The following is a 22,350-nucleotide window of genomic DNA, read 5'->3' on the forward strand; positions in this document are numbered from 1 at the left end:
ATCAGGCCCAGCCAGCATGGATTTGTGAAAGGCAGGTCCTGCCTGGCCAACTTGATCTCTTTCTATGATGGAGTGACCCACCTTGTGGATGAGGGAAAGGCTGCTGATGTGATCTACCTAGACTTCAGCAAAGCCTTCGACACTGTCTCCCACAGTTCTCCTGCAGCTTCTTCCCACAGCTTCTCCTGGAGAAGCTGCAGCCCATGGCTTGGACAGGTACACTCTTTTCTGGGTGAGGAGCTGGCTGGAGGGCCGGGCCCAGAGAGTGATGGTGAATGGAGTCATATCCAGCTGGTGGCCGATCCAGGTGGTGTTCCCCAGGGGTCGGTATTCAGGCCTGTCCTGTTTAATATCTTCACTGATGACTTGGATGAGGGCACTGAGTGCATCCTCATCAAGTTTGCAGGCGACGCCAAGTTGTGAGGAAGTATTGATCTGCCTGAAGATCCCTACAGAGGGATCTGAACGGGCTGGGCAGCAGCCAATAGGGTGAAGTTCAACAAGACCAAGTGTTGGATCTGGCACTTTGGCCACAACCCCAGGCAACACTACAGGCTTGGGGCAGAGTGGCTGGAAGACTGTGTGCAAGAAAAGGACCTGGGGGGGTTTGTCAATGCTTGGCTGAACATGAGCCAACAGTGTGCCCAAGTGGCCAAAAAGGCCATTGGTATCCTAGCTTGTATCAGAAATAGTGCTGCCAATAGGAGCAGGGAAGCGATCATCCCTCTGTACTCAGCACTGGTGTGGCCACGCCTTGAGTACTGTGTTCAGTTTTGCACCCCTCACTACGAGAAAGACATTGAAGCCCTGGAATGTGTCCAAAGAAGGGCAACAAAGCTGTGAGGGGTCTGGAGCAAAAGTGTTACGGGGAATGGCTGAGCACTGTCTGGAGAAGAGGAGGCTCGGGAGAGACCTTATAGCTCTCTGCAACTACCTGAAAGGAGGCTGTGGCAAGGAGGGGTTTGGCCTCTTCTCCCATGTAACTAGTGATAGGACAAGAGGGAATGGCCTCCTTGCATCAGGGGAGATTCAGGTTAGATGTTACAAAAAAATTCCTATCCAAAGTAGTGGTCAGGTGCTGGAGTGGGCTGCCATGGGAGTTGGTTGAATGACTGTCCCTGGAGGTGTTCAAGAAACGTTTAGATGTTGTACAAAGGGACAAGATTTTGTGGGGCAATACTGGTAGGTGGACACTTGAGCTGGATAATCTAAGAGGTCTTTTCCAACCTCAGTGATTCTATGATTCTAAGATCAGAGCTCATTATGGTAGGTGCTGTGCAAACATAACAAACATGTAGGACTGTGTCTGCCCCAGTGCATGTATAGCATGCAGAGCAGCCAGAAAGAGACAAAACTTGTCACTGTGGGGGGATCTCAAAAGACCAAAAGCCACAGCTGAAGGATGTAGGAGGTGCAGGGGATATCCTATGTGAGTACAGGATCTTTTGAGACATATATACGTGCTATGGGATGTCCTCTTGGTTAAACAACTTCAGTGAGAAAGATGGGGATATGTTAATTCCACCTACGCAGGTTGTTGCTTATGATATTTCTCAGACTGGTGAGAGATGTGGCCTTCAGCCTCTCGTTTCCTATTTTGGAAGCTGCCCTAATTACTACGTTTGAAGGGCATGTGTTGTTGGTGTATCCTCAGAGATGTGTAATGGAGCAACTTTGCTTTTCTTTGGGGAAAATTGGTAGGAGCTCATTTTGATGTGGCAATTCTGGGCAGAGGAACATGTAAAGATTGTTCTGAGGACCGGATGGTGAGGATGCAGAGCCACACGTCCACACCTTTTCATTGGATAGCCCAATGATAACTGTTCTTTTTAAGAGGCTTATGCCTAGGGCAAGCTTGCAAGGAGCTACTGCTGGCAGGATTGCCATGTTAGGTTCCTTCTGGAGATACCCCAAAATGTATCTGCATCGCACTTGGAATTTCCAGTTGCCATAGGAACTGGTCACCTGTTTGTTGTTAGTGTTTACCTCTGAATCATTCTATTGCTCATGGTCAAGGAAACCAGCACTTTTGTACTTTTGTCCAATTTCCTAGGCATGGGGTGACATAAAAACAAAAAACAAAAAACAAAAGAAAAAAAAGGGGAAAATAAAGTCTGACTTTCTTCCTATGCATTTTTAACCTCGGTGCAATTCAGTCTTCAGCAGGATAACTCTTGGTTTGTTCCAATGTACAGGGCAAAACATTTCATATTTCGAATCATTCTGGTGCTCATAAAATGCTACCTGGTTTCCTCTGTCCTTTCCCCTCCCTTGCCTCCTACTCTGCTGCAGTTATTGCATCACTAAAGTGTTTGGAGAAAACACTATTCTGTCCTTAATACTGAGCTCAGGTCTGAACTTGTCTGAGTTCTTTTGAGTCCTGTCCCCTTATTTAGTGGAGGTGCTCTACAGAGGTATTTTGGCCTTGAACTCTTGCAGTTGCTGCTGGAGGTACAAACAGCAGGGAGTATAAAACCAGCAAAGGAGAAATGATTCAGATTCATGGATTGGTTTTCTAAGCTGGGTTTGGTTTTATAAGCCACCCTTGTACACAGTTTTCTGGAAGGATGGGAGTGGCTGCCTTAGCATCTTTGGCTCTGTAATTCGCTCTGTTTGAACATGGCCCTACTGCAGAGCTGCTGCTTACTCTGATAATGTAGAGATGGTCTGAACAGAGCAGGGAAAATTCATTCAAATTTTGATAGGCTTCAGCGCTTCTCAAAGATGAAAACTGGTGCAGGGCCAACAAATAAAGTCTTTGGATAGAAAAAGATGGTTGGAGAATGAAGGGCTACAGCACCCAGCCCAAGAAGTCACTATTGTGATACTCCATTAAATTCAGTCCAGGATGGAGTACTGCCCAATCTCTATCATAACTAAAGCAGATCCCAAGTCTGATGGAAATGACTGAGCTGTTTGCCAGTGAAGTGGGAGCTTTCCCTCATCGTCACAGAAGTGTAGCATCCAACTGTGATGTCAGCAGGACAAACGAATAGTGTGATATCACAGCCTGGTTGCCCCTGGCAGAGGATGTGGCTGTGGAAGCATCACTGTCCTGAATATTGTGAACAGCATTGGTCCAAGTGTGGGATGAGAATGCTTCTCCTTACTTTCTGGATGTTAACTTCTCTAATCAGCAGCATCCATGCAGGTAGTTTTTCCAAGGCTTATACATTCTTCAGGAGTCACCAGCAGAACAAAATGGCTGATATCCAGTCTACATACTCACACAACGGTAAGTGCAATTGTCCTGTCTCATTCCTTGAACAAGTAGCAAGGGTGATCAAGGATCAGTGCTTTCACCTACATCTTTTCCTTCTGATTTAGTAGCATAGGCAGTGCTGCAGGCATACTTGAGCAGTATGTCTTATTTTGTATCCAGAGTGTGGCCTCCGACCATCTTTCGAGTCCTTTCTGTGGACTGGCAAGAGGATCACGAGTGGGAAATATGCCAAGGCTGGAGAGTTCCCATGGCAAGTGAGCATCCAGAGCAATGGGAGACACATCTGTGGAGGCAGCATAATCAGTGCGTTGTGGATCCTGACTGCGGCCCATTGCTTTGCAGATGGAGTGTGAGTACTTCTTTGCCCGGAGGAGGGCTGCAAGGTTAGCAAAAGGGCTGGAGGGTAGAGGCTTAGAGGAGAGGGTTAGGACATACAGGTTGTCTGGTTTGGAGTAGAGGAGGCTGCGATGAGACCTTGCTGATCTCTTCAACTTCCTGAGGAGGGGAATTGGGGAGGGAGATGCTGGTCCATAATGTGCTTCAACTTTTTGTTGGTCCTGAAGAAGTCAGACAGTTGAACTAGATGATTGTAGGTCACTTACAATTCAACTATTGTGTTGTACTGTACTGTATTGCTCTATCTTATCCTATCCCATGCTATTCTATCCTATCCTTTCTACTCTATTCTGTTCTCTCTGCTCTACTTGGGGTAAAAAAGAACTGCGCAGGCATGATGGAATGATAGCACTGCTCTTCAGGGTGTAGGATATGTATGTCCTTGGGATCACGTGCAAAATATACGTGATGGAGCCAGAAAGAGAGCCCTGAGAGTTTTTCCTTCTTTGGGGGAAATAAAAGATCACAGGTGGCATTACAACAGGAATTTGCAAAAATCCTGATAACCAGAAGATCTAGAAGGCAAGTATGTGGAAGGATGGTGTGAGCATCCTTCTGTAAATGGTCATGATGTTGTTCTGCTGACCCCCCCAAACTGTTTCTGTACATTAGCATATGCTGTGGTACCTTGTAAAAAGAGGTATACTCCACTCCAATTTATCCTAAGCCCCAAATTACATTGGTGTCATATAGCAAACACCTTTACCTTATGGGTAGTCTGACATTAATCCAGCAGTTTCTGGATAAATCAACCCATGCAATGCCCAATGGAGCAGAGTCCAGCCCTCCAAACTAAGGCAGGTCCAAGAGCCAGGACTGTTCAGTGACAAATGACCTGTGGAACTATAGTCTGGAGCAATTGACAAGGGACAGTGTGGTCATGGAGCAGCCAGCCCTGGGCACAGCTATCCTAAACACCTAGCTTTTTCCATCTGTTCATTATCTGGGCTATTTAGAACTTGCTTGCGTTCACTTTCTAACTCTTCTTCCGCTTCACCTGAAAATTAACTTTGCGTGGAAGTGAGGGCTGATTTCTGTGATATTTGTAGCTAAGCCACCCCTGCTATTTGCAGAGCACCACCCTACCCTGCCCAGGGAAAGGAGGCACCAACCTTTATAACACAAAGCCTTTCCATTTGCTCATGCATATACTATTTTTTTTTTGTCTCTTTATAAGGCCACCAGATATTAAGATTGTAATGGGAGCAGTTGACCTTGACTTCCCACTGGAAGTACGTGAGCCAAGCAGCTTGATCCTTCATGAAGGCTTTAACAGAATAACCTTGAAGCATGATATTGCTCTGATCATGCTCAACTATCCCATTGAATTCAGCGATGAGAAAATCCCCATCTGCTTTCCCTACATGGATGACATCAGTTCATGGCAACACTGCTGGGTTGCTGGATGGGGAATGATGGGTGCAGGTGAGATGTTGCAGGGAGATGTATCTGCTAATAGAGGTTTTCATCCACCTAAAGCAGATGTTCTCCCTCTGGGAGGGGTTACCCACAACAAGCATGTATGTTCCAGCTGAAATCTTAGAGCCCACCTTTGCATTGCAAGAACTCAACCTTCTTCCTTGACTTTTTGAGCACCCAAAGTAAGGCAATTTCCAACCACACTGGGAAATTTATGTTGGGTCTAAAGTGGTCTTGAATAAGAGAAATGAAGATTCAAAGTTGCCTTTGGCAAGATGCCTTTATTAAACATGTTGATTCAATGGTTCTGACCACCTCTTCCTGTACTTCATTTGGAAAAGTAGATTACTATTACTAATTACTCCATTTAAGCCCGAATGAAAGTAGCTCCAGCACTGATTGTGACCCAAAATGCCTATCCTGAACAAATACCACCAAATAGCTAATGAGCTATTTCATTATTGGAAAGAGGTAATCAGGACAGAGTGGGTAGAGTTGTGCCTTTGGGCTTTAACAGTCCTTTCCTGATGCAGGAAGCTCATGTCCCTTTTCATCCTCGCTATTCTGCTCTGTAGGGTTGCTGTCAATTAGACCTCAGCTAGACGTACAGCCACCTCCCTGGAGATTCCCATATTAAAGCATTTTAATTTGTGGACGCTTCTATGAAGGGGTCCCATGTTAGCTGGGAAAGGAGCATGAGAAATTTCTGTCTCTTAAGAAATTACCTTTGAGTCCCATCTTCCTTAAGGTTCTGTAGAGTTTGATGAGCCTTCTCTTCTCACTTGCTTAACATCTGCAGTGTCAGCATCCCACATGCTGCAGAAAGCAAAGATGAAGCTCGTCAGTCGGGAGGAGTGCTTGGACCAGATACCACAGCTACCAAAGGATATGTTATGTGTTGAGCTGCAGCAAGGATCCTGCCAGGTAAACCATCCCCCGGGATGGCCACACTGCCAGTGAGGGCACAGGGACATCCACGCTTCCCATGGTTTCATAGAGTTGCTAAAGCTTCTTTGCATTAGGCCAGGGCAAGAAGCTCAGAGGCCAAGGACCTGCCTATCTGGTGTACAGAAAGTGCATATAGATCCAAACACTGTGATACAGAACTCCTGGAGGTCAGTGTTGGTCGTATGGTGGTGGGAGCTCAGCACAGTGTGGTCTGCTTTCTCCTCAGCCTTGGTACAAGCAGCACTGCTCTGTTACCAGGTTAAATATGGACAGAAGACAGGCAGGTCTGTCCAGGAGGGCCAAAGCAAGAAGAGGGGGTGAGAAAATGAGTCCAGGAGTGTTCAGTTTTTGTCTTGTGAGGTATTGGCACAGGCTGCCCAGCGAGGTGGTGGAGTCACCATCCCTGGAAGTGTTCAAGTGTGGACGTCACACTGAGACACGTGGTCTAGAGTGGTCACAGGCATGGGCTGATGGTTGGATTTAACGATCTTGTTGGTCTTTCCAACCTTAATGATTCTATGATTCTGTGAATGTTAGAAATCTTTCAAATGTTAGTCTTTGTACTGACAGAAATGTCCTTAGATAGCATGGCAGGTTTTTCTGTGGGTTCCAAAACTAGTTACATATTACAGTGGGTTAATGATATGGGATGATGGAGTTTTGAAGCTAAATTATAGAGCTCAAGTAGTATTTGATATAATGGACTGCTAAGGGGAGAGAGCTGAAATAAACATTGGTTGGATCAGATGACCTCCAGAGATCCCTTCCAAACCCCTCCTTTCTGTGACTCTGTGGGATGCCTAGAAATGGGGAAACCTCACACAGAATGTGTGCCCTCAGAACATGCTCCACACACAGAATGGCTGTAATGATGTTAAAATCTGAGAGCCAAAAAAAAAACACCCTGCTTTCATATTGTCTGACCTCCAGCCCCTTCTCTGAGTGCTCTCCCTGCAGCTTCTATCATGATAGGAACAGGGCTAAGACCTTTCTCCTCTACTGAGCAAGGGTTTTCTTAGAAATGTGCCTGTGTTTGGAGGGGGACAGACAGTCAGACACTTGAATTTGTACAGCTTCATCCTGTAGGAATCCTTCATTGAGGGAAATAACACCCAGGACTCAAAGAGATCCTTGACTTTTAGGTACAGGCAGCAGGGACAGGGGTGTGGATTGCTCATAGCTGGATAGAGAAGGGGAAGCTTTACTTTGCAAAATCTATATTTTTGCTTTGACTTTTTTTTTTCCACTTTGGAAAATCATTTTTGTTGATTAGCCAGAGAGTGTCTGCCTGTGAAGCCATTCATCTAGTGACTTTCACCTCCATTAAATTCAATCAAAAATTTGAGAACTGCCACAGGATAACATTAACATGATTAAAGAATGCACTTCGCAGCCCAGCCTTAAGTTCTGCATCTGAATTATGCTGGTGAAACTGCAAGAGCACTTGTACCCAGCAAAACTAATCTCCTGCATTCAGAAAACTGACAAGGGTGCTATTTTGATCTACAATAATGTTAGAGTAGTCTGAGAAATGAACTAGAAATGTGAGCTTTCCAAGCAGTCAAAGAACAGAGTGATTGGATGTCTAATAATGCTTATAACCCAGCAAGTGCCCACTTTAGCAGAAGTTTGGCCGGATAGAAATGACTTGCAACCTGAAATGATGAAAACAAGACTAAAATATACCCTAAGCTAGAAGTAGGGCTGTTCAGGGGTGAAACAAGTGACATGACTTCTCATCAGGATTTTCTAATTTTCTGGAGGGGAGGTATTTTACTGGTGGATGGTTTGCACTGATGGGGTTTGGGTGGGGAAGGTTGGAACTAGATGGCAGAGGAGCTGGAACTAAATGATCTTTCCAACCCAAACTACTCTATGATTCTATGACTCTATGATATTGTGATTCTGTGACTCTATGATTCTGTGATTTTGGCCTTGCTAGGCTGGTACAGAAGTCTGTTGTTTTGCTCATAGTATACTGCCAGGTAAGGAACTGGTAGAGCAGGTCCCAGCCTGATATCAGCTCTGCAGGAAGATATACTGCACCAAGTCTAATCTGTCAAGCTATTCTTTTCCATTGACGGGGTTTGTTCCAAATGAGAAAGAGCCCAAATCTCAAAATGCCTAAGTCCTCTACAAAGTGAGGGTGGCTCCTCTGGATGGCTTTGTGGGAAGCCTTACTTTATCACACCAACATACTTCTGTATTTTGGGGGACTCGGATGGGACTAGTAGCATTGCTTGTGGTTGGGGTTTGAGGTTGTTGAATGGGATTGGATAAGCTCTGGGTGATGGGATGATAGAAAAAGAACTCCTTTTCTATTTTAGCCACCTGTCCATGCTTCTTAGTGTAGGTCCTGCCCATGTACCTGGAAAAAGACGTAGGAGGGAGGAGGGTGCCTTTGTTCATGCCCAGAGTTAGGCTAAGATGGGAAAGTTGCATCTAGACCACAGGCTGCAAGTCCACATGATCTGGTCTGGATCCAGAGGATTACCATGCTTGACCTTTACTCTATGAACCACTTGTGTGCTGCATTTTCCCCATTGCAGCAAGCTGGTTTTGTACGAGCAACCAGAGCCACACAGATATCTTCACCAAAGTGTCATGTAAAAGTTTTATTCTGCTGATAAAACTTGGTATACTCCTTGATATGCGGCACAGGTCATGAATCGAAAGGCTCAGATTGTTTCACTAGCTGCCATCATTGTATTACTAGAGCATAACTAATTTGTAGATCACTGGCTGTATTCCCATAATAATCCAAGGAGATCAAATAGCAGAGCTCCTGAGTATTTGTACTGTGAAAAAATCTATTCACTTAAAAAGAAAAATCTATTGTATACCAATTTCCAAGCAGTTCTTCAGACAAATATATAGATTGACCACAAATTAACACTAACAGGATCTATAATTGACTTATAGTTCTGTTTAGTCATAAACGTTAGCATTAACGGATGTTCATGGAGCACAAGTGCTGAAGAACAGACACTAGAGGTGGCCTATGTGTTATTTTTTTGTGTGCTGTGTTTCTTGTGTGACCTCATGAACCTTAATTGATGTCTTATTCTTTGCTTTCTCAAGCACCTTTTGTTAGGCCTTGATGCAATAGTAACTTGAATGATAATTAGAGTATAAGGGACTTGCAAAGCAAATGCCTCTTCAGTGTCTTGCCTACCCGGACAAAATTTATTAAATGACCCAATTATGTTTCAGAGAGCTTCTGCAAGGGAGGTTCTTTGGAAGTAGCTCAGAGATGTGGTGATTAGGATGGCACTTGTCTTGCTGGATGTCACAGTTCATGTACAGTTCAGGCCAGCAGGAGATGCAGGGGACCCAGGACAGGCTTGCAGGAGAGTGAATCACTGTGGGGCCAGAAACAGGCTGTAGGATTATTCGAACTCATCTTCACTGTTCCCTCCTCCCATGCTGTGTTGGGAAGGTGTCAGAGGCCTGGCACGGGGAGCAGAGAGCTGTGGGGTCTCCTCCCTGGGGATCTCCCAAAGCCGCTGGCCGTGGTGCTGGGCACCCCCTGGGGACCACCTGCTCTGGGGGATCCTGCTGGGGCAGCAGGGAGCAGAGGGATGCAGGAGTGGCCATGACCCCAGGGATTCTCTGAATGGCTCTGTAGCTTTTGGGTTGCTAAGTCCTCCTACACCATGTAGCTATAGTCACAGCAGTAGTTCTTTGGTGAGATTTATCTGATAACATGAAATGTCTCTTCTATAGCTATTTGCAACTAGCCAGTCATATTTCTCTTAATGGGGATAAAAAAGTGATTCTGAATGTGGGATTCATTTGAATTGCTTCAAACATCTGTTTTAAAATGAGGTAAATCCCTGTAGGAGCACTGATCACCCAAGCTCACAGGCAAACACATGGCTCCAAGGCAGGACGGTTCCCTACAAGGAAGTCTCCAGCATGGTCTTAGATATTCCAGATTCTATGGGGAAGTTTTTCACAGAGAGAACGGTAAGACCCTGGCACAGGCTGCCCCAAGTTGTTAACCAGACCCTGGAGGTGTTCAAGGCCAGTTTGGATGGGGCCATGGGCAGCCTGACCTGCTGCCTGATTTAGTGGTTGGCAACCCTGCCCACAGCAGCGGGGTTGGAACTTTATGATCTTTGAGATCCCTTTCAACCCAAGTCATTGTATGATTCATTCTGTGATTCTGTGATATCCTCATGGCATCCAGCTGTCCCCATTTTGAATCATACCCCAGTGGTGAAAACATGATTGTGCGGGGAGCTTGACTTTTGCTCTGGAACCCCCTTGGAGATGTGATATTTGTCTGGAGCTGAACCCATCCCTACTCCCCTCCCACTGTGCCTAAGAGTGAGAGCTAAACCCATGTAGTAGTGATCAGAACTCTTGAATCATTTTACAAGCTCTTTCACCCTTTTACTTATGCTAATGAGGCTCAAGAACTGCGAAAGAAAACTTGTGAAACAGAATTTTTTAAAGAAGAGGTCTGCAAATGAAACTTGGCTTCATGCAGGTAAATGGTCACAGAAGCAAGGCAAAGGCCACAAACCAAGAAAGCCTGCTCATTTTCTCCAGCTGTTAAAAATATACACACGGAGGTGGATGGATGATGGTGTGATTGTGTTCTGTAGGTGGGGAGAGTATCTGTGTGAGGTCTGAGGTCATAGGCCCTTCTGCCTATCAATAGAAGGTCTCCTGGGACTGGCATTTGAAGCTAGCCATATTTCAACTCTAAGCTGTTACTAACAAGACAGTATTGCTTTACTGTTACACCTTAATATTGAAGAGAGTTACCCACTCACATGTCTCATGATAGATTCTCCACCACAGGACAATTGCTATCATGTCAAGGTGTAGGGTAGTTTTTTTCTTTTTTCCACAGGGACTGATGAGTTTAAATAGGATAGTGTTATGAAAAAAAAAAACAGGACAAAGCAGTTGAAAGACGTTTTTGCTTTTACAGTCTGTTACATTTGCTTCTAAAGGGTGCTTTGATGTGCAGCTTATAAGAATTAGAATATTTTCTTGCGTCCCATGGCTTGGTAGAGCTTTCATCAACTGATCGTTTTATCATATGGGCAGGCAAGTGAACACATGCAAACTGTAGTGGCTTATTTCTTTCATCCCTGAAAGCCGTTCCTTCCTATGGCAAGGATCTGAGATGCTCATGGTGCCCCACACCTCTAGTAGAGTTTTGGTCTTTGTTCCCTCAAACTGAAGCTGCTTGGTTTGCATGAATGGGATTCAGCATTATTTGGATGGAGATCTGGGGGGGGAGGGGGAAGGGAAGAGGGGTGGAGCAGAACATCTCTGGATCCAGCTGAACAGAAAACCCAGTGAGCACTTGTCCTTGGAGTGGGGTGACAGGTGCAATGACTCACAGCAGCCTCTTCTCATTCAATTACTGTGAGTCAAGCAGTTTTCAGGGGAAGTCATGACTCACAGATAGATTCCAATTCTTTGAAGGAGTTGACAAGCATGTGGCAGAGGGTGATCTAGCTGATAGAATGCATCGAGATACCCAAAATTCTTTTAACAAGATTTCTCACCCGTGGCTCATGCAGAAAGTGAGCTGTCATTAAGTGAAAGGGCTTTGGTTTGAGAGGGAGGCAGCATGGAGGAAAGGTTTGCTGGGAGAAAGGGCTCTGGAGGGGAGTCCCACTGGGATCCGTGCAAGGAATTGTGCTGCTCAGGGAGGACTGATGCTGAAAAGACAAAGCTGGTTGATGCCACAACACTGTTCAAAGTGGTCAAGATTAAAATGGACTGTGCAGAGGTGCAGGAGGAGCTCATTATTCTCAGTGTCTGGAGGTTAAAACAGCAGATGCAGTTCACTGTTGATAAGGGCAAAGTAATGAATACAGGGAAAAGCAACTCCAGCTGTACACATACAATAATGGGCTCAAAATTAGCAATTACCGTGTAAGAAGATCTCAGAGTGACTCTGGATAGTCCTTCAAAAGCATCAGCACAAGGTTCTATGGAGGTCAAAGAGGCAACAAGAGCATAATGAGTTATTAGGAAAGGAACAGGTAGTGAAACAAACATGTGTTATACCAGGGCAGTAATCTTGGAGGCCTACATCATGTACTGATTGCAGTTCCCATCCACTTCATCTGAGAAGGAAGGTAGTGTTAGAAAGGAGGAGAGTAGAGTGTGAAGAGCAGGGATATGGAACGGCTTCTTGCAGGAAGGGAGATAGCAGAGCAGGGCTATGAGGCTTGTCAGATGAGAGTATGACACAGATTTTTAAAGTCATGAACAGCACGGGCTGTTCTCTTGTCACTGTTGTTCAAAACACATGAAGGATGGGGAATCCAATGACTGTGTCAGGCAGCAGACTCAAAGCAAGGAGAGGGAAGGGCTTTTTCACCCAACAGATAATTAAGCTATGGAGTTCACTGACCAGGATGTTGCGGGTATTCATCCTAAGGGATAAATGAATTCAAAAAGCAATTAGATAACTTCCTGGATGAAGATCTCTCTAAAGGCTATTAACCACTGTGATGTAAATACAACTCTGTAAGCAGTTGCCCTGCTTCTCATTCTCCTTCCCAAGCACTTGCTATAGACATCTGTCAGAGACAGGAGTCGCCTGAGTCCCATGGGTCTTTGGCCACATGCATTATGGCCACCTTTAATCACTGCCACCATGGCTACTAATGGTCATCCCTGTGGAGAGTAAGGCCTTCCTCTTCCCCCATTTTCCAATGAGGAGATGGAGGGACAGGGCAGGTGGATGTTTTCATCTGGGATCTCAAAGGGATCCCATGAGAGAAGTCCAGGTGCACTGTGTTACCTGATTTGTCTTTGACACCTGCATGCTAAAAATGGCCATAGCTTCCTTTCTTCTCCGTTCCCTTAAAGATAGTCTGTCCACAGTGAAACAGCTGAAGAAATCATCTCTCTGCTAAAGCCTTTACTTCCTGCAGCCAGGGCAGCTCTAATGGCAAATCTTCTTAGTCATATGCTGATTCTCTCCAGTTTACGCAGAGCTTACCATATGAAAATGAAACCAGCAATGACTTGAAAGGGTTGTGCATCCATCTAATTAGTATCAGATGGGTTGTTCTCCCTCCCCCAGAGCTTCTCCCAGCTCAGACAATTTATGTAGCTGAATATGTTTGTTCTGATCAATTACCATTTTGCAGACACAAATACAAATACGAAGGGAAGATTACACTCTTGCTGCAGAGCCCACTAAAGTCAGCAGAAAGGCTCTTGATGTTCACGAGAAGACTTTGGCTGTGGTTGAAAGGATAAAACTTTTTATAAGCCTCAGCAAACAAAGTGCCTTGTTAGTCTGTGACAATAGTTACACAATCCAGGATTATTTACCAGCTGCTGTATCTTTGCTCTCACCTCTCCTAATGGAAGGATTAACATGTTGTTGTGGGAGGCATGTGTTCAGCAGCATCTGATTTGATAGTGTTGCCTTTCACTCGTTCACCAGTTGATAAGAAACATGCAACAGAAGCAAAGATGCTATTTCCAGTTATTTTGCTGTCCAGAAACTTGCCAGTGGGGCTGAAGAGCAGGAGCAACTATCTTGTGTGTTGCTGACCAGAAGCATTTCACCACCAGGATTCAATAAATTCTTCGGTCTTCAGGGCCATTAGCCTGAACATTCATTAAATTAGTGCTACTGGAGACATCAAGGAGGTGAGGAAATTGTACCAGCACTTAACATTCCTTCATGCCTTCATCTCCTACGCAAGGATGGAAAATGTTAGGTGAAGATTTGTTGAGAGCTTAAGGTGGATACAGGGATATAAGGAAGTGCCCAAGGGCTGAGTTTATTTTCTCTGCCTTTAGCCCTGTAAAAATCAGGCTCTTGATTCAAATGGGCTACTGCTATAATTAAGTAGAAAGGATGATTTATCCTTCTTTTTGATGGACATGTAAGTTAAATAGCTGAAGTTGAGAGAAGTGGCATCTCTTCTTGCACTCATGGCACAGACCATCTCAGTCCACACGGAAGGGTAGCTGAATTAGGATTTAGGTCCCAGGGTTTGTGGATTAGAGAAATGGATTTGCATTGCCTAACTCCTTCTCTGGGAAGCTTTTAAATCACTCTTCACAGCTGACAGCTCTCCCTTTCCTCACCAACTGGGCAGAGAACAAAGCAAACACAGCTAAGGAGGCAAACAGGAAATCATCTCATTTGAAAGGAAAACTGCATGATCAATAGCTTTGAATAGGGATTCCTGGCTCTGGCCCCTGGTTCTGCCATTGCCTTGTGCAAACCCCATCCCTTCTCTGCCTCTACAAAGTGTGATAAGACTTTTCCCCCAGGGATAGTCACAAGGTGTCAGGAATTAACTGGCGTCAAATTGTGTAGAGAGAAAAATTGGGAGAAAGATCCATTGCAAGTGTGGATAGCATCCAAAAGTGGCAGTATGAGACAGATCCATTCTGCAGATGGTGGAAGCACTGCTGTGCAGATGACAGAGCTCTGGCACAGGGATCAGAGATCTGTGAGGTCTCCTCCTTGGGGATCTTCCAGAGCCCCTGGCTGTGGTGCTAGGCACCCTGCTCTGGGTGGCTCAGCTGGGGCAGGGAGGGACCAGAGGGACCCAGAGGTGCATCCAGCCATAACCATTTGGTGATTCTGCCATCCTGGGATTCTGTGTGCAAGGGCTCTGCCAGTACTCACATCTCTCATACTGAGAGACACCAACACGGTGCACCCTAACGTGTCACTGATGAGAGCTCTCCAGCCACGACTGTGTCACTCTCACTCTTCTGTCTTCATTTATCTTCCTGTAGAAGTCTCAAAGTGCCTTCCTTTTGCTACAAGGACACTAAATTTGACCCATTCCTACCCTGAGGGAATTAGCAGTAACATTTCCAGTAATTTAGTTGCTCACACAGCTTAGAAGATGCTCATTCATTCAAACAGGATGGCGTTGCCCAGAACACTGATAATACTTGGATCCAAGGTCACTGCAGGGTCATTGGTGTGAATCACAGCAGTTCTTGGCCAAAACAGAGTTGAGAAACACTTTTAGATCCCGACTTTGCAAAGGGGCCAACACCACTGTTTGAGGTACAGACATACAGCTGTAAGAACAGCACTTCAAAGTGAAATGTTGGATGCTGAAGAAACATGTGCTCTGCCTTTATCTTCGCTTTTTCTCCTCTCCTGTTTACGCGTTGGATCAAAATAAATAAATAAATAAATAAAATAGAAAAAAAAGGAAGATAAATGCATGATGAGCCTTGATCATCCATTTGATGAAACAAGCAGGAATTCTGCCATAAACTTTAGTTTGTGCCGATGAGTTGCGTAGAATTGTGGAATTGTAGAATCATGAAGGCTGGAAAAGACCCCTAGGGTTTCCTAGTCCCATCATCAACCCATCACCACCATGCCCACTAACCATGTCCCTCACTGCCACACCTATTGTAGGGAACCTGCTTTACCAGGGTGCTGGACTTGATCTCTTGAGGTCCCTTCCAAAACCCACTGTTCTATGATTCTGATCTCCATGGTTCTTGGCCACTGCCAGGGACAATGACTACCACCTCCCTGGGCAGCTTATGACAATACTTGATCTCACTCTTTCTGAGAATAATTTCTTCCTAGTATCCAACTCAATATTGCCCTATTGCACAGGGCAATACAGTCAATTCTCTATTAATTGATAAAGATTAGCTTAGGGTAGCTGCTGTGGCAAGGGAGTCTATACATGGATGTTAGAGATAATTCTCAAACTAGGGAACAAATTTGGAAGAGCAGCATTCCCCAGGAAAGTTGGCTGTCTTGGGAAACACGTTTGCATTCAATTTCTTATTGGCCACACAAAGCACTGGAGACAGGATAGAAAAAATATTTGAACCCACTGTAGAATGAAACTACCTTATGTAGAGCATGGGCTGCACAGTACATAATTGTCAAGAGAAGTGTTGTGTGTGGCTGGGTGCATTTTGTGCTGGTTTCACTTCCCTATCAGGTTGTATTCAGAGGCCATATAGGCGACTGGATGTCCTCTCGGCTTTCAAGCAAAGACATTCCTCTTCATAGGGTAGCTGCAAAGGGCATTTGAGATCTCGTAAGTGCTACAAGGAATCTCAGGTCTAGGCTGTGATATTTTGAGTCCCTGTTCCCCCAAGTCCTCACGAGTTTGGAACAGAGTTTGATTTTCCCAATCAGCGTCTGAGATGCAGATGTTATGAGAGACCTGAGGTTTGCTTCTGTTCTAATGCCTTTCTTATGCTGTAGGTGGAGAGTGGGGGACCCCTGGTTTGCAGCTACCGGAACACCATGAAGTGGTTTCAGGTCGGCGTCATCAGCTGGGGAGACAGTTGTGCAGCAAAGCCATATCATCAGTTCTACACTTCTGTTTACAACTACTATGAGTGGATAAAGACTGAGACAGCTATGATAGGGAAACCTTTCTTAATCGAAGGCATGTCTAAAGATACTGTGAGTACCACAGAGGTTTATTCTGAGGCTAAGGCTCAGCTGGTGTTTCTTGAGTCTGCTGTCCTTTTATTTGCTTCTCTAGTAGCAATTGGATTACTATAGAGCAATTTTTTTCGAAACATAATAAAAGTCAGAACAACTGTCTCCTTTTGTTTCAGAACCATAAAGTCATATCTCACGTCAGCATGCTGCCTCTCACTGAGGTGGATACAGACACCCAAGCGAGATGCTGCGTTCGGACTAGAGGGTGATAGAGGGCTGGGGACTTGAAAGGAGAGAGCCAGGACCCAGATTTTCCAGGCCAGGAGGGTTACATCTGGCTCAATTATTTGCTAACTCAGAAGCAATGTCAAGATGCAGCACTTTAAGGAGAGCCGAAACCTTAAGAAAGATCTTAGCTCACTCGATTGCAAATTAGTTTAGCTATGAGATAGCTCTGGGTTAATATAACCTATAGCTAGCTATCAGTTCATAGAATCATAGAATATCTTGGGTTGGAAGGGACCCATAAGGATCACTGAGTCTAACTCCTGGCTCCACCCAGCACCACCCGAAACTCAGACCATATGGCTGAGAAGGCTAATATGTCTTCTGTATTGAAGCTGGACCCAACTAACGCTGTTGGTGGTGTGTTGAGCTACTGGGAAGTGACTGCATGTCAAACTCATCCATACCTCCTTAAGCTGGAAAAAGGACAAGAAAGCCATTGGGCAGTGTTGAAAGCTGTAGCTTCATCTAACTGCTTGGTCCTATTGATCTGGGTTGCAAGCAGTTCCTTTGTGTTTCTAAAGACACACTCTCCAGGAACCAAGTGTGTTGCAAAACGCTTCCTGCTTTTCACAAGCAGGTTGCTCTTCTTAAAAGAGATGGGGAAGAAGGCAAGCAGCAAGGTCTCCTTCATGTCCCACCTTTGCAACAGCATAAAAGCACCTGTAATTTGCAGCAGTGATAAAACTCAGTGACTGTGCAATGGGACAGAACCTCACAAATTGGTTTTAATTACCTTGATATTTTCTGGCTAGCTGATGGAGAAGGCTTGTAAATGAGAATTTATTCATCTACCTAAAGCTAATGCAAACCCATCTTGGCATAAAAGTCAGACTTTATTTTCTGTGTTATCTGAGCAGAAAATAATGCTTAATTATTATTAGTTCTGAGTAATGCTTATGAAAATTGTTGCACATTAATTTTACATGGCTGACTGGCTAATGGATGCATAAGGGTCTTGTAACCCTTTTCAAAAAGACTAATAAAAGCTAAAAACAGGGAGAATATATTACTGTAGCATCTATTAGTAGTAGACAGTGTCTGCTGGCATTAATACCTATATTTATTTTCCTTTCTATTAATAATATATCAACAGATTCTAGAAGCTATGGCAGAGGCTGGACATCAGGAAACGTTTTCTAATGCTGTAATCTATTCGACTACAGAACTGTTTCCCCCAAAGGAAACGAGTGATGTCCTCCTGCTTGAATTGTGTTAATGTAGGGGGTGTATAAAGCACTCCTGTCTGCAGCACAAGGCACGGGGAAAGCCTTCTCTTACAGGGATCTGCAGAAAGACTCACTCAGTCTTTTCCTCCAGCAGCATTTGCAAAGTGATAGCCGTCTGTGTAAATGAGGGCAATCCTGAGTGATTACAACTGCTCGTTTACTTAGGGAAAGTCAGTATATGCCTTAGGGAAAGTCAGTATATGCCACGTGCCTCAGTTTCCCTGTCTGTGAATTGAGTTAATGACATTGATACACTTGACTTCACTTCCGAAAAGTACAGTCTATGAGCAAAGACCAGCTACAGAGCTGCAAAGTCACAAACAGCAGAAGCTTTTCCTCCCCATTTGAACCATCGGAGAATTCATTCATTCAGCTAAATTCGTCTTGGCCCCTACACACACTGCTCAATAATTAGGGCAAGCAACGAAATGTTTGACTAATATTTCTATGCCATAAGTAGGTCTGATGAAGACTTGTAGAAATGCCTATTTCTTTGCAAGGTGTTTGTGTTCTGAGAGAGCACACCACCTTCATCGTGGTTTTGATGGGAGTGTGTTAAAGTCACACAAAATCAGAATGCAGTTTAGCTTTGTCATTAACACTGTAGTGTGACCCAATCATTTTTTAAGCCTTATAGTACTTCAGTGCTGTTTCATATACTATAGAATTCTGCCATTATGGGTTTAGATAATCTCAGTGGAAAGTTTCTAAACACAACTATCTCAGCTTTTATGTTTCATTATTTGGGATGTTCATTTCTTATCTTAATTTGCAGTTTGTTTCCTATTACCCTCTTCCTCACATCTGGATGGGCTAATGGAGAACACAGATCTACAGGCAGAGCAAAATAAATGTGCCTTGTGAAGAGAGACCTCCGTGAAGGGCAAAGGCACCTCCCACAAACACCAATGGCAGCAATTTAAAAGCCAATATAACAACAACAACAACAACAAAATTGGCTTAGTTCTGTAGGATTGAAGGCCTTTATATATACATGTGTTTTAGGGGGTGTTGAGTGAAAAAGCACCCGTGGATATGGCAAAAGTCATTGGTCAGCTCTTCCATTTGCGACTTCTATTGATAATGCAGTATATTAGAGCTGCAGACTTCAGAACACAGAGGACCAGCATCAGTTCACACATTGACCATAACTTGCTGAGTAGCCTCTGGACAAGGCTTTTTTCAAACCAAAGGCTCAGTTTACCCATCTGTAAACACGGCAGTAATTTAAAAAGCCAGGAACGTCTCTTGAAATGCACCATTTGAGATATTGATTAATCTCTTTTATTGACTAAACTGAAGATGTGGGACAGAAAATACCAGTGAGCAGAACTGAACTGCTTGATATGTTCAACAACTGCAGAAAATAAAAGTGGTGTTGGTCTACAAACTTGCTTTAACTTGCTCTATGTGTAGAGGTCTAGAGGACAGCTTGGCTTTAGGATGAATACAGATGGAAGCTGACAGCGCTTGACTTACTTAATTAAGCCATTGACATCCCTAAATTCACCCAAAAATATAACCTTGCCTTTACCTGCCATGTGTGAAAGTTCAAGCATGATGGACCTATGTCCATCCTTTGCATGACGGCTGTGCTTGCTGACCTTGATGAAACGTGTCTTCTGTCTGCCTGAAAGGTTTGGCTCTGTTGCTATTTTTACTCTTTGTGCAATTCATTGCCAGGTAAATCCCTCTGGTTTTGGCTTCCCATGACAGTGCAGTCACACTGCTGACCATTGGTGGCTTGGCTGTGCCATGTTTGAGCTGCCCATGCACCTCAAAGAGCACCACCTTGGCCAAGTCTGGGGAGTTCACACTCCATTGCTGTACTGCCATTGGATTTATACGACTCCTCATGTTTTTCACAGAGTCACAGAATCAACATTGGAAAGACCACTAAGATCATCTGGTCCAAGCATCAGCCCATGCCTTACAAAATGAACCAGCCAGCAGCTGGTTTCACTGCATTCTATACTACCATGCAAAAACCTCTGAGTATTTCCTACTATCTGTGTTCTTCTCTGCGAGGTGTTTTGTGTGTGCTAACGCTTTTTATATTCACAACCAGTTGCTTTCTGAGTGCCTCATCATGACTCATTGCTTCAAGGGCTTTTTAATATGCAATACGCTTCGTTCCCGCAGCCCAGACCACTAAATGATTTAGTGTGTGACTGCAGTGGAGAGCTCTGCTTTTGACTCTTCTGCTTGGAAAGGTGAGCTTCAAGGCACCACGGGAAAGTGAAAGCTCCTCTTCCTCAAGGCTTATGAATTCATGATATGTATTAACACTGAATCTGGAGGCATTAGTCATGAAGTAACCAACTCCAGGCCTAGCTCGCCTGCCTCCAAATTAGGGAATGAGGAAGAGAGGACGGTGTGATGGGTTATGCACTGAATGCAGGCATGTGGGTATGAATTCATCTCTGCAGCAACCCTGTGAGATCCTAGAGGGTATCCAGAGGGTTGCATGTGAAGAGGTTAAACTCTTGAAACTTGAGACAATTCATTGTGAGCTATCTGAAATTCCTTTGAAGAGCTATCATTTGGAGAAGAGAGCTTTGGTGTTTGTCTTCTTTTCCTTGATCATGATAGAAGAGAATTTGGACTTGTGCTTTGAGTGCATTGTGCCTATAGATGGGGATGCATTTTCTAACCACTGTTGTGAAAAGCATTGCTTCAACCCAAGTTTCTTAGGCATTTGGGAAAAAGAAAACTGAGAGCTTTCACTGAAAACGGTCATCTAAAGCAAAAATTTGGGGAGCAACCTTGTTCTGAATAGAATCATCAAAAGGTCCAAGGAAACAGTAAGAGCTGAACTGTTGACTATGAGCATGAGTTTACAAACAACCCCTGAAACAGCACGATGGGCTGGTGGTCTACGCATTCCTTTATTTCAAGGCACCCTAATAATCTGCCTTGATTTACAACTTCCTGGCCAGAGTCTCAAGCTAAAAGTGATGCTATGCAGAGCAGAGGTCTTTGTTAGGACAGGAGGGGACCCCAAGCGGGATGCAGGAACTCGAAGGCACTGGAGAGGTGATGAGAAACCCCCAGCCATTGCAGTGTCACTGCCCCAGACACGCTCACAGCAAGCTCCAAGGAGGTGGAGTGTGAAGCTGAAGGTGGATGTGTAGGGGAGCATGAAGAATCACAAAGTGTTTATTTGAGGCGGGCACAGTTGCAACAAGAGAGTTATTTTGCGGATGAGCAAGCATCTGTCGCTCTGTTTGCACGACTGGTAACGGCAGAATGAAGCCATTCGTGCAGAATGGAGCCTCCCAGCAAATGCATGTTATCACATCCCAGGTGCCTAGGGTGTGGGTTCAGGGTATGTCGCCACTTGCAAATGCACCCGCTTCCAATGCCCGGCGTTTGAACCTGCTTCCCTGAGGAACCTGACAGAAGGGAACATAATTCACTCCAGAATCCCCTGCATACAGATGTATGATCTTTCAGTGTCCTTTGTTGGCTGTTCTTCTAAGTGCCACAAGGACCTTAATACTGGGTCTGCTATGGGATGGAGCTAGTTTTCTTCACAGCAGCTTGCATGGTGTTATGTCTTAGATTTGTGACCAAAACTGTGTTAATAACACACTGATGTTTTAACTGTTGCTAAACTCTGCTTGCACAGCATTGTGGCTTTCTCTGCTCCTCATGCTTCTCAGTGAGCAGGCTGGGGGTGCACAAGGAGCTGGGAGGGGACACGGCAGGACAGCAGACCCCAGCTAACCAAAAGGATATTTCATATCATATTATGTTGTACTTGGCGTTAAAAGCCAGCAAAAGAAAGAGAAAAGGGCCACATTCAGGATTATGGCATTTGTCTTAATAACTATTACACACAATGGAACCCTGCTTTCCTGAAAATGGTTGAACGTGCACCTGCTGACGAGAAGTGGTGAATGAATTCCTGAATTTGCTTTACTCATGTGCACCACATTTACTTCACTTATTCAACTGTCTTTGTCTCAACGTACGCGTCTTCCTTTTTCCTTTCTGGTTATATCCCCCATCCAGCCTGGGGCTGCCTACCTGGGTTAGCCCCCAACACACTGCCAAGGTGCTGGTGCTTTGTAAATGGCCCCCAAATTTGTCATTATACCAGGTCTTTCACTTGCATTTGTTAAGGCATCCAAACCTCACGGACCATTAATGAAGCATTTAAATCTGCTCTTGCAGGCTCTTGCATAGGCTCCAGGAAAATCCATTGCATCTCGTAGACTCATAGAATCATTTGAGTTGGAAGGGACCCTGGAAGGCCATCTGGTCCAATGGTTCTTCAATGAACAGGGACACCTACATCTCCATCAGTGCTCGGAGCCCCATCCAGCCTGATCTTAAGTATCTTCAGGGACGGAGCACCCAACACCTCTCTGGACATCCTGCGCCAGTGCTTCACCACCCTTATTGTTATTATCTCCCCTGCAATGAGCACACAGACATAATGGCATCCACTC

General features: G+C 44.7%; 1 protein-coding gene across 4 annotated transcripts; it reads left to right on the top strand.

Annotated features, from left to right (window-relative positions):
• The first annotated feature begins 165 nt into the window (after positions 1-165).
• PRSS55 (protease, serine 55) lies at positions 166-21,506 on the top strand. 4 transcript variants are annotated; one of them, XM_040697976.1, is made up of 7 exons: positions 166-3,235; positions 3,383-3,572; positions 4,797-5,044; positions 5,838-5,962; positions 6,061-6,153; positions 16,194-16,397; positions 18,669-21,506. In XM_040697976.1, exons 1-7 carry the CDS (start codon positions 2,974-2,976, stop codon positions 18,708-18,710), a joined length of 1,164 nt encoding a protein of 387 aa, XP_040553910.1. In that variant the 5' UTR covers positions 166-2,973; the 3' UTR covers positions 18,711-21,506. The 4 variants fall into 4 exon arrangements, with proteins under 4 accessions (XP_040553910.1, XP_040553909.1, XP_040553911.1 ...); XM_040697975.1 differs by lacking the exon at positions 18,669-21,506 and having other exon boundaries at positions 16,194-16,541; XM_040697977.1 differs by lacking the exon at positions 6,061-6,153 and having other exon boundaries at positions 169-3,235.
• The last annotated feature ends 844 nt before the right edge of the window (positions 21,507-22,350 follow it).

This window comes from Gallus gallus, chromosome 3 (assembly GCF_016699485.2).
Source record: "Gallus gallus isolate bGalGal1 chromosome 3, bGalGal1.mat.broiler.GRCg7b, whole genome shotgun sequence".
Lineage (NCBI taxonomy): Eukaryota > Metazoa > Chordata > Aves > Galliformes > Phasianidae > Gallus > Gallus gallus.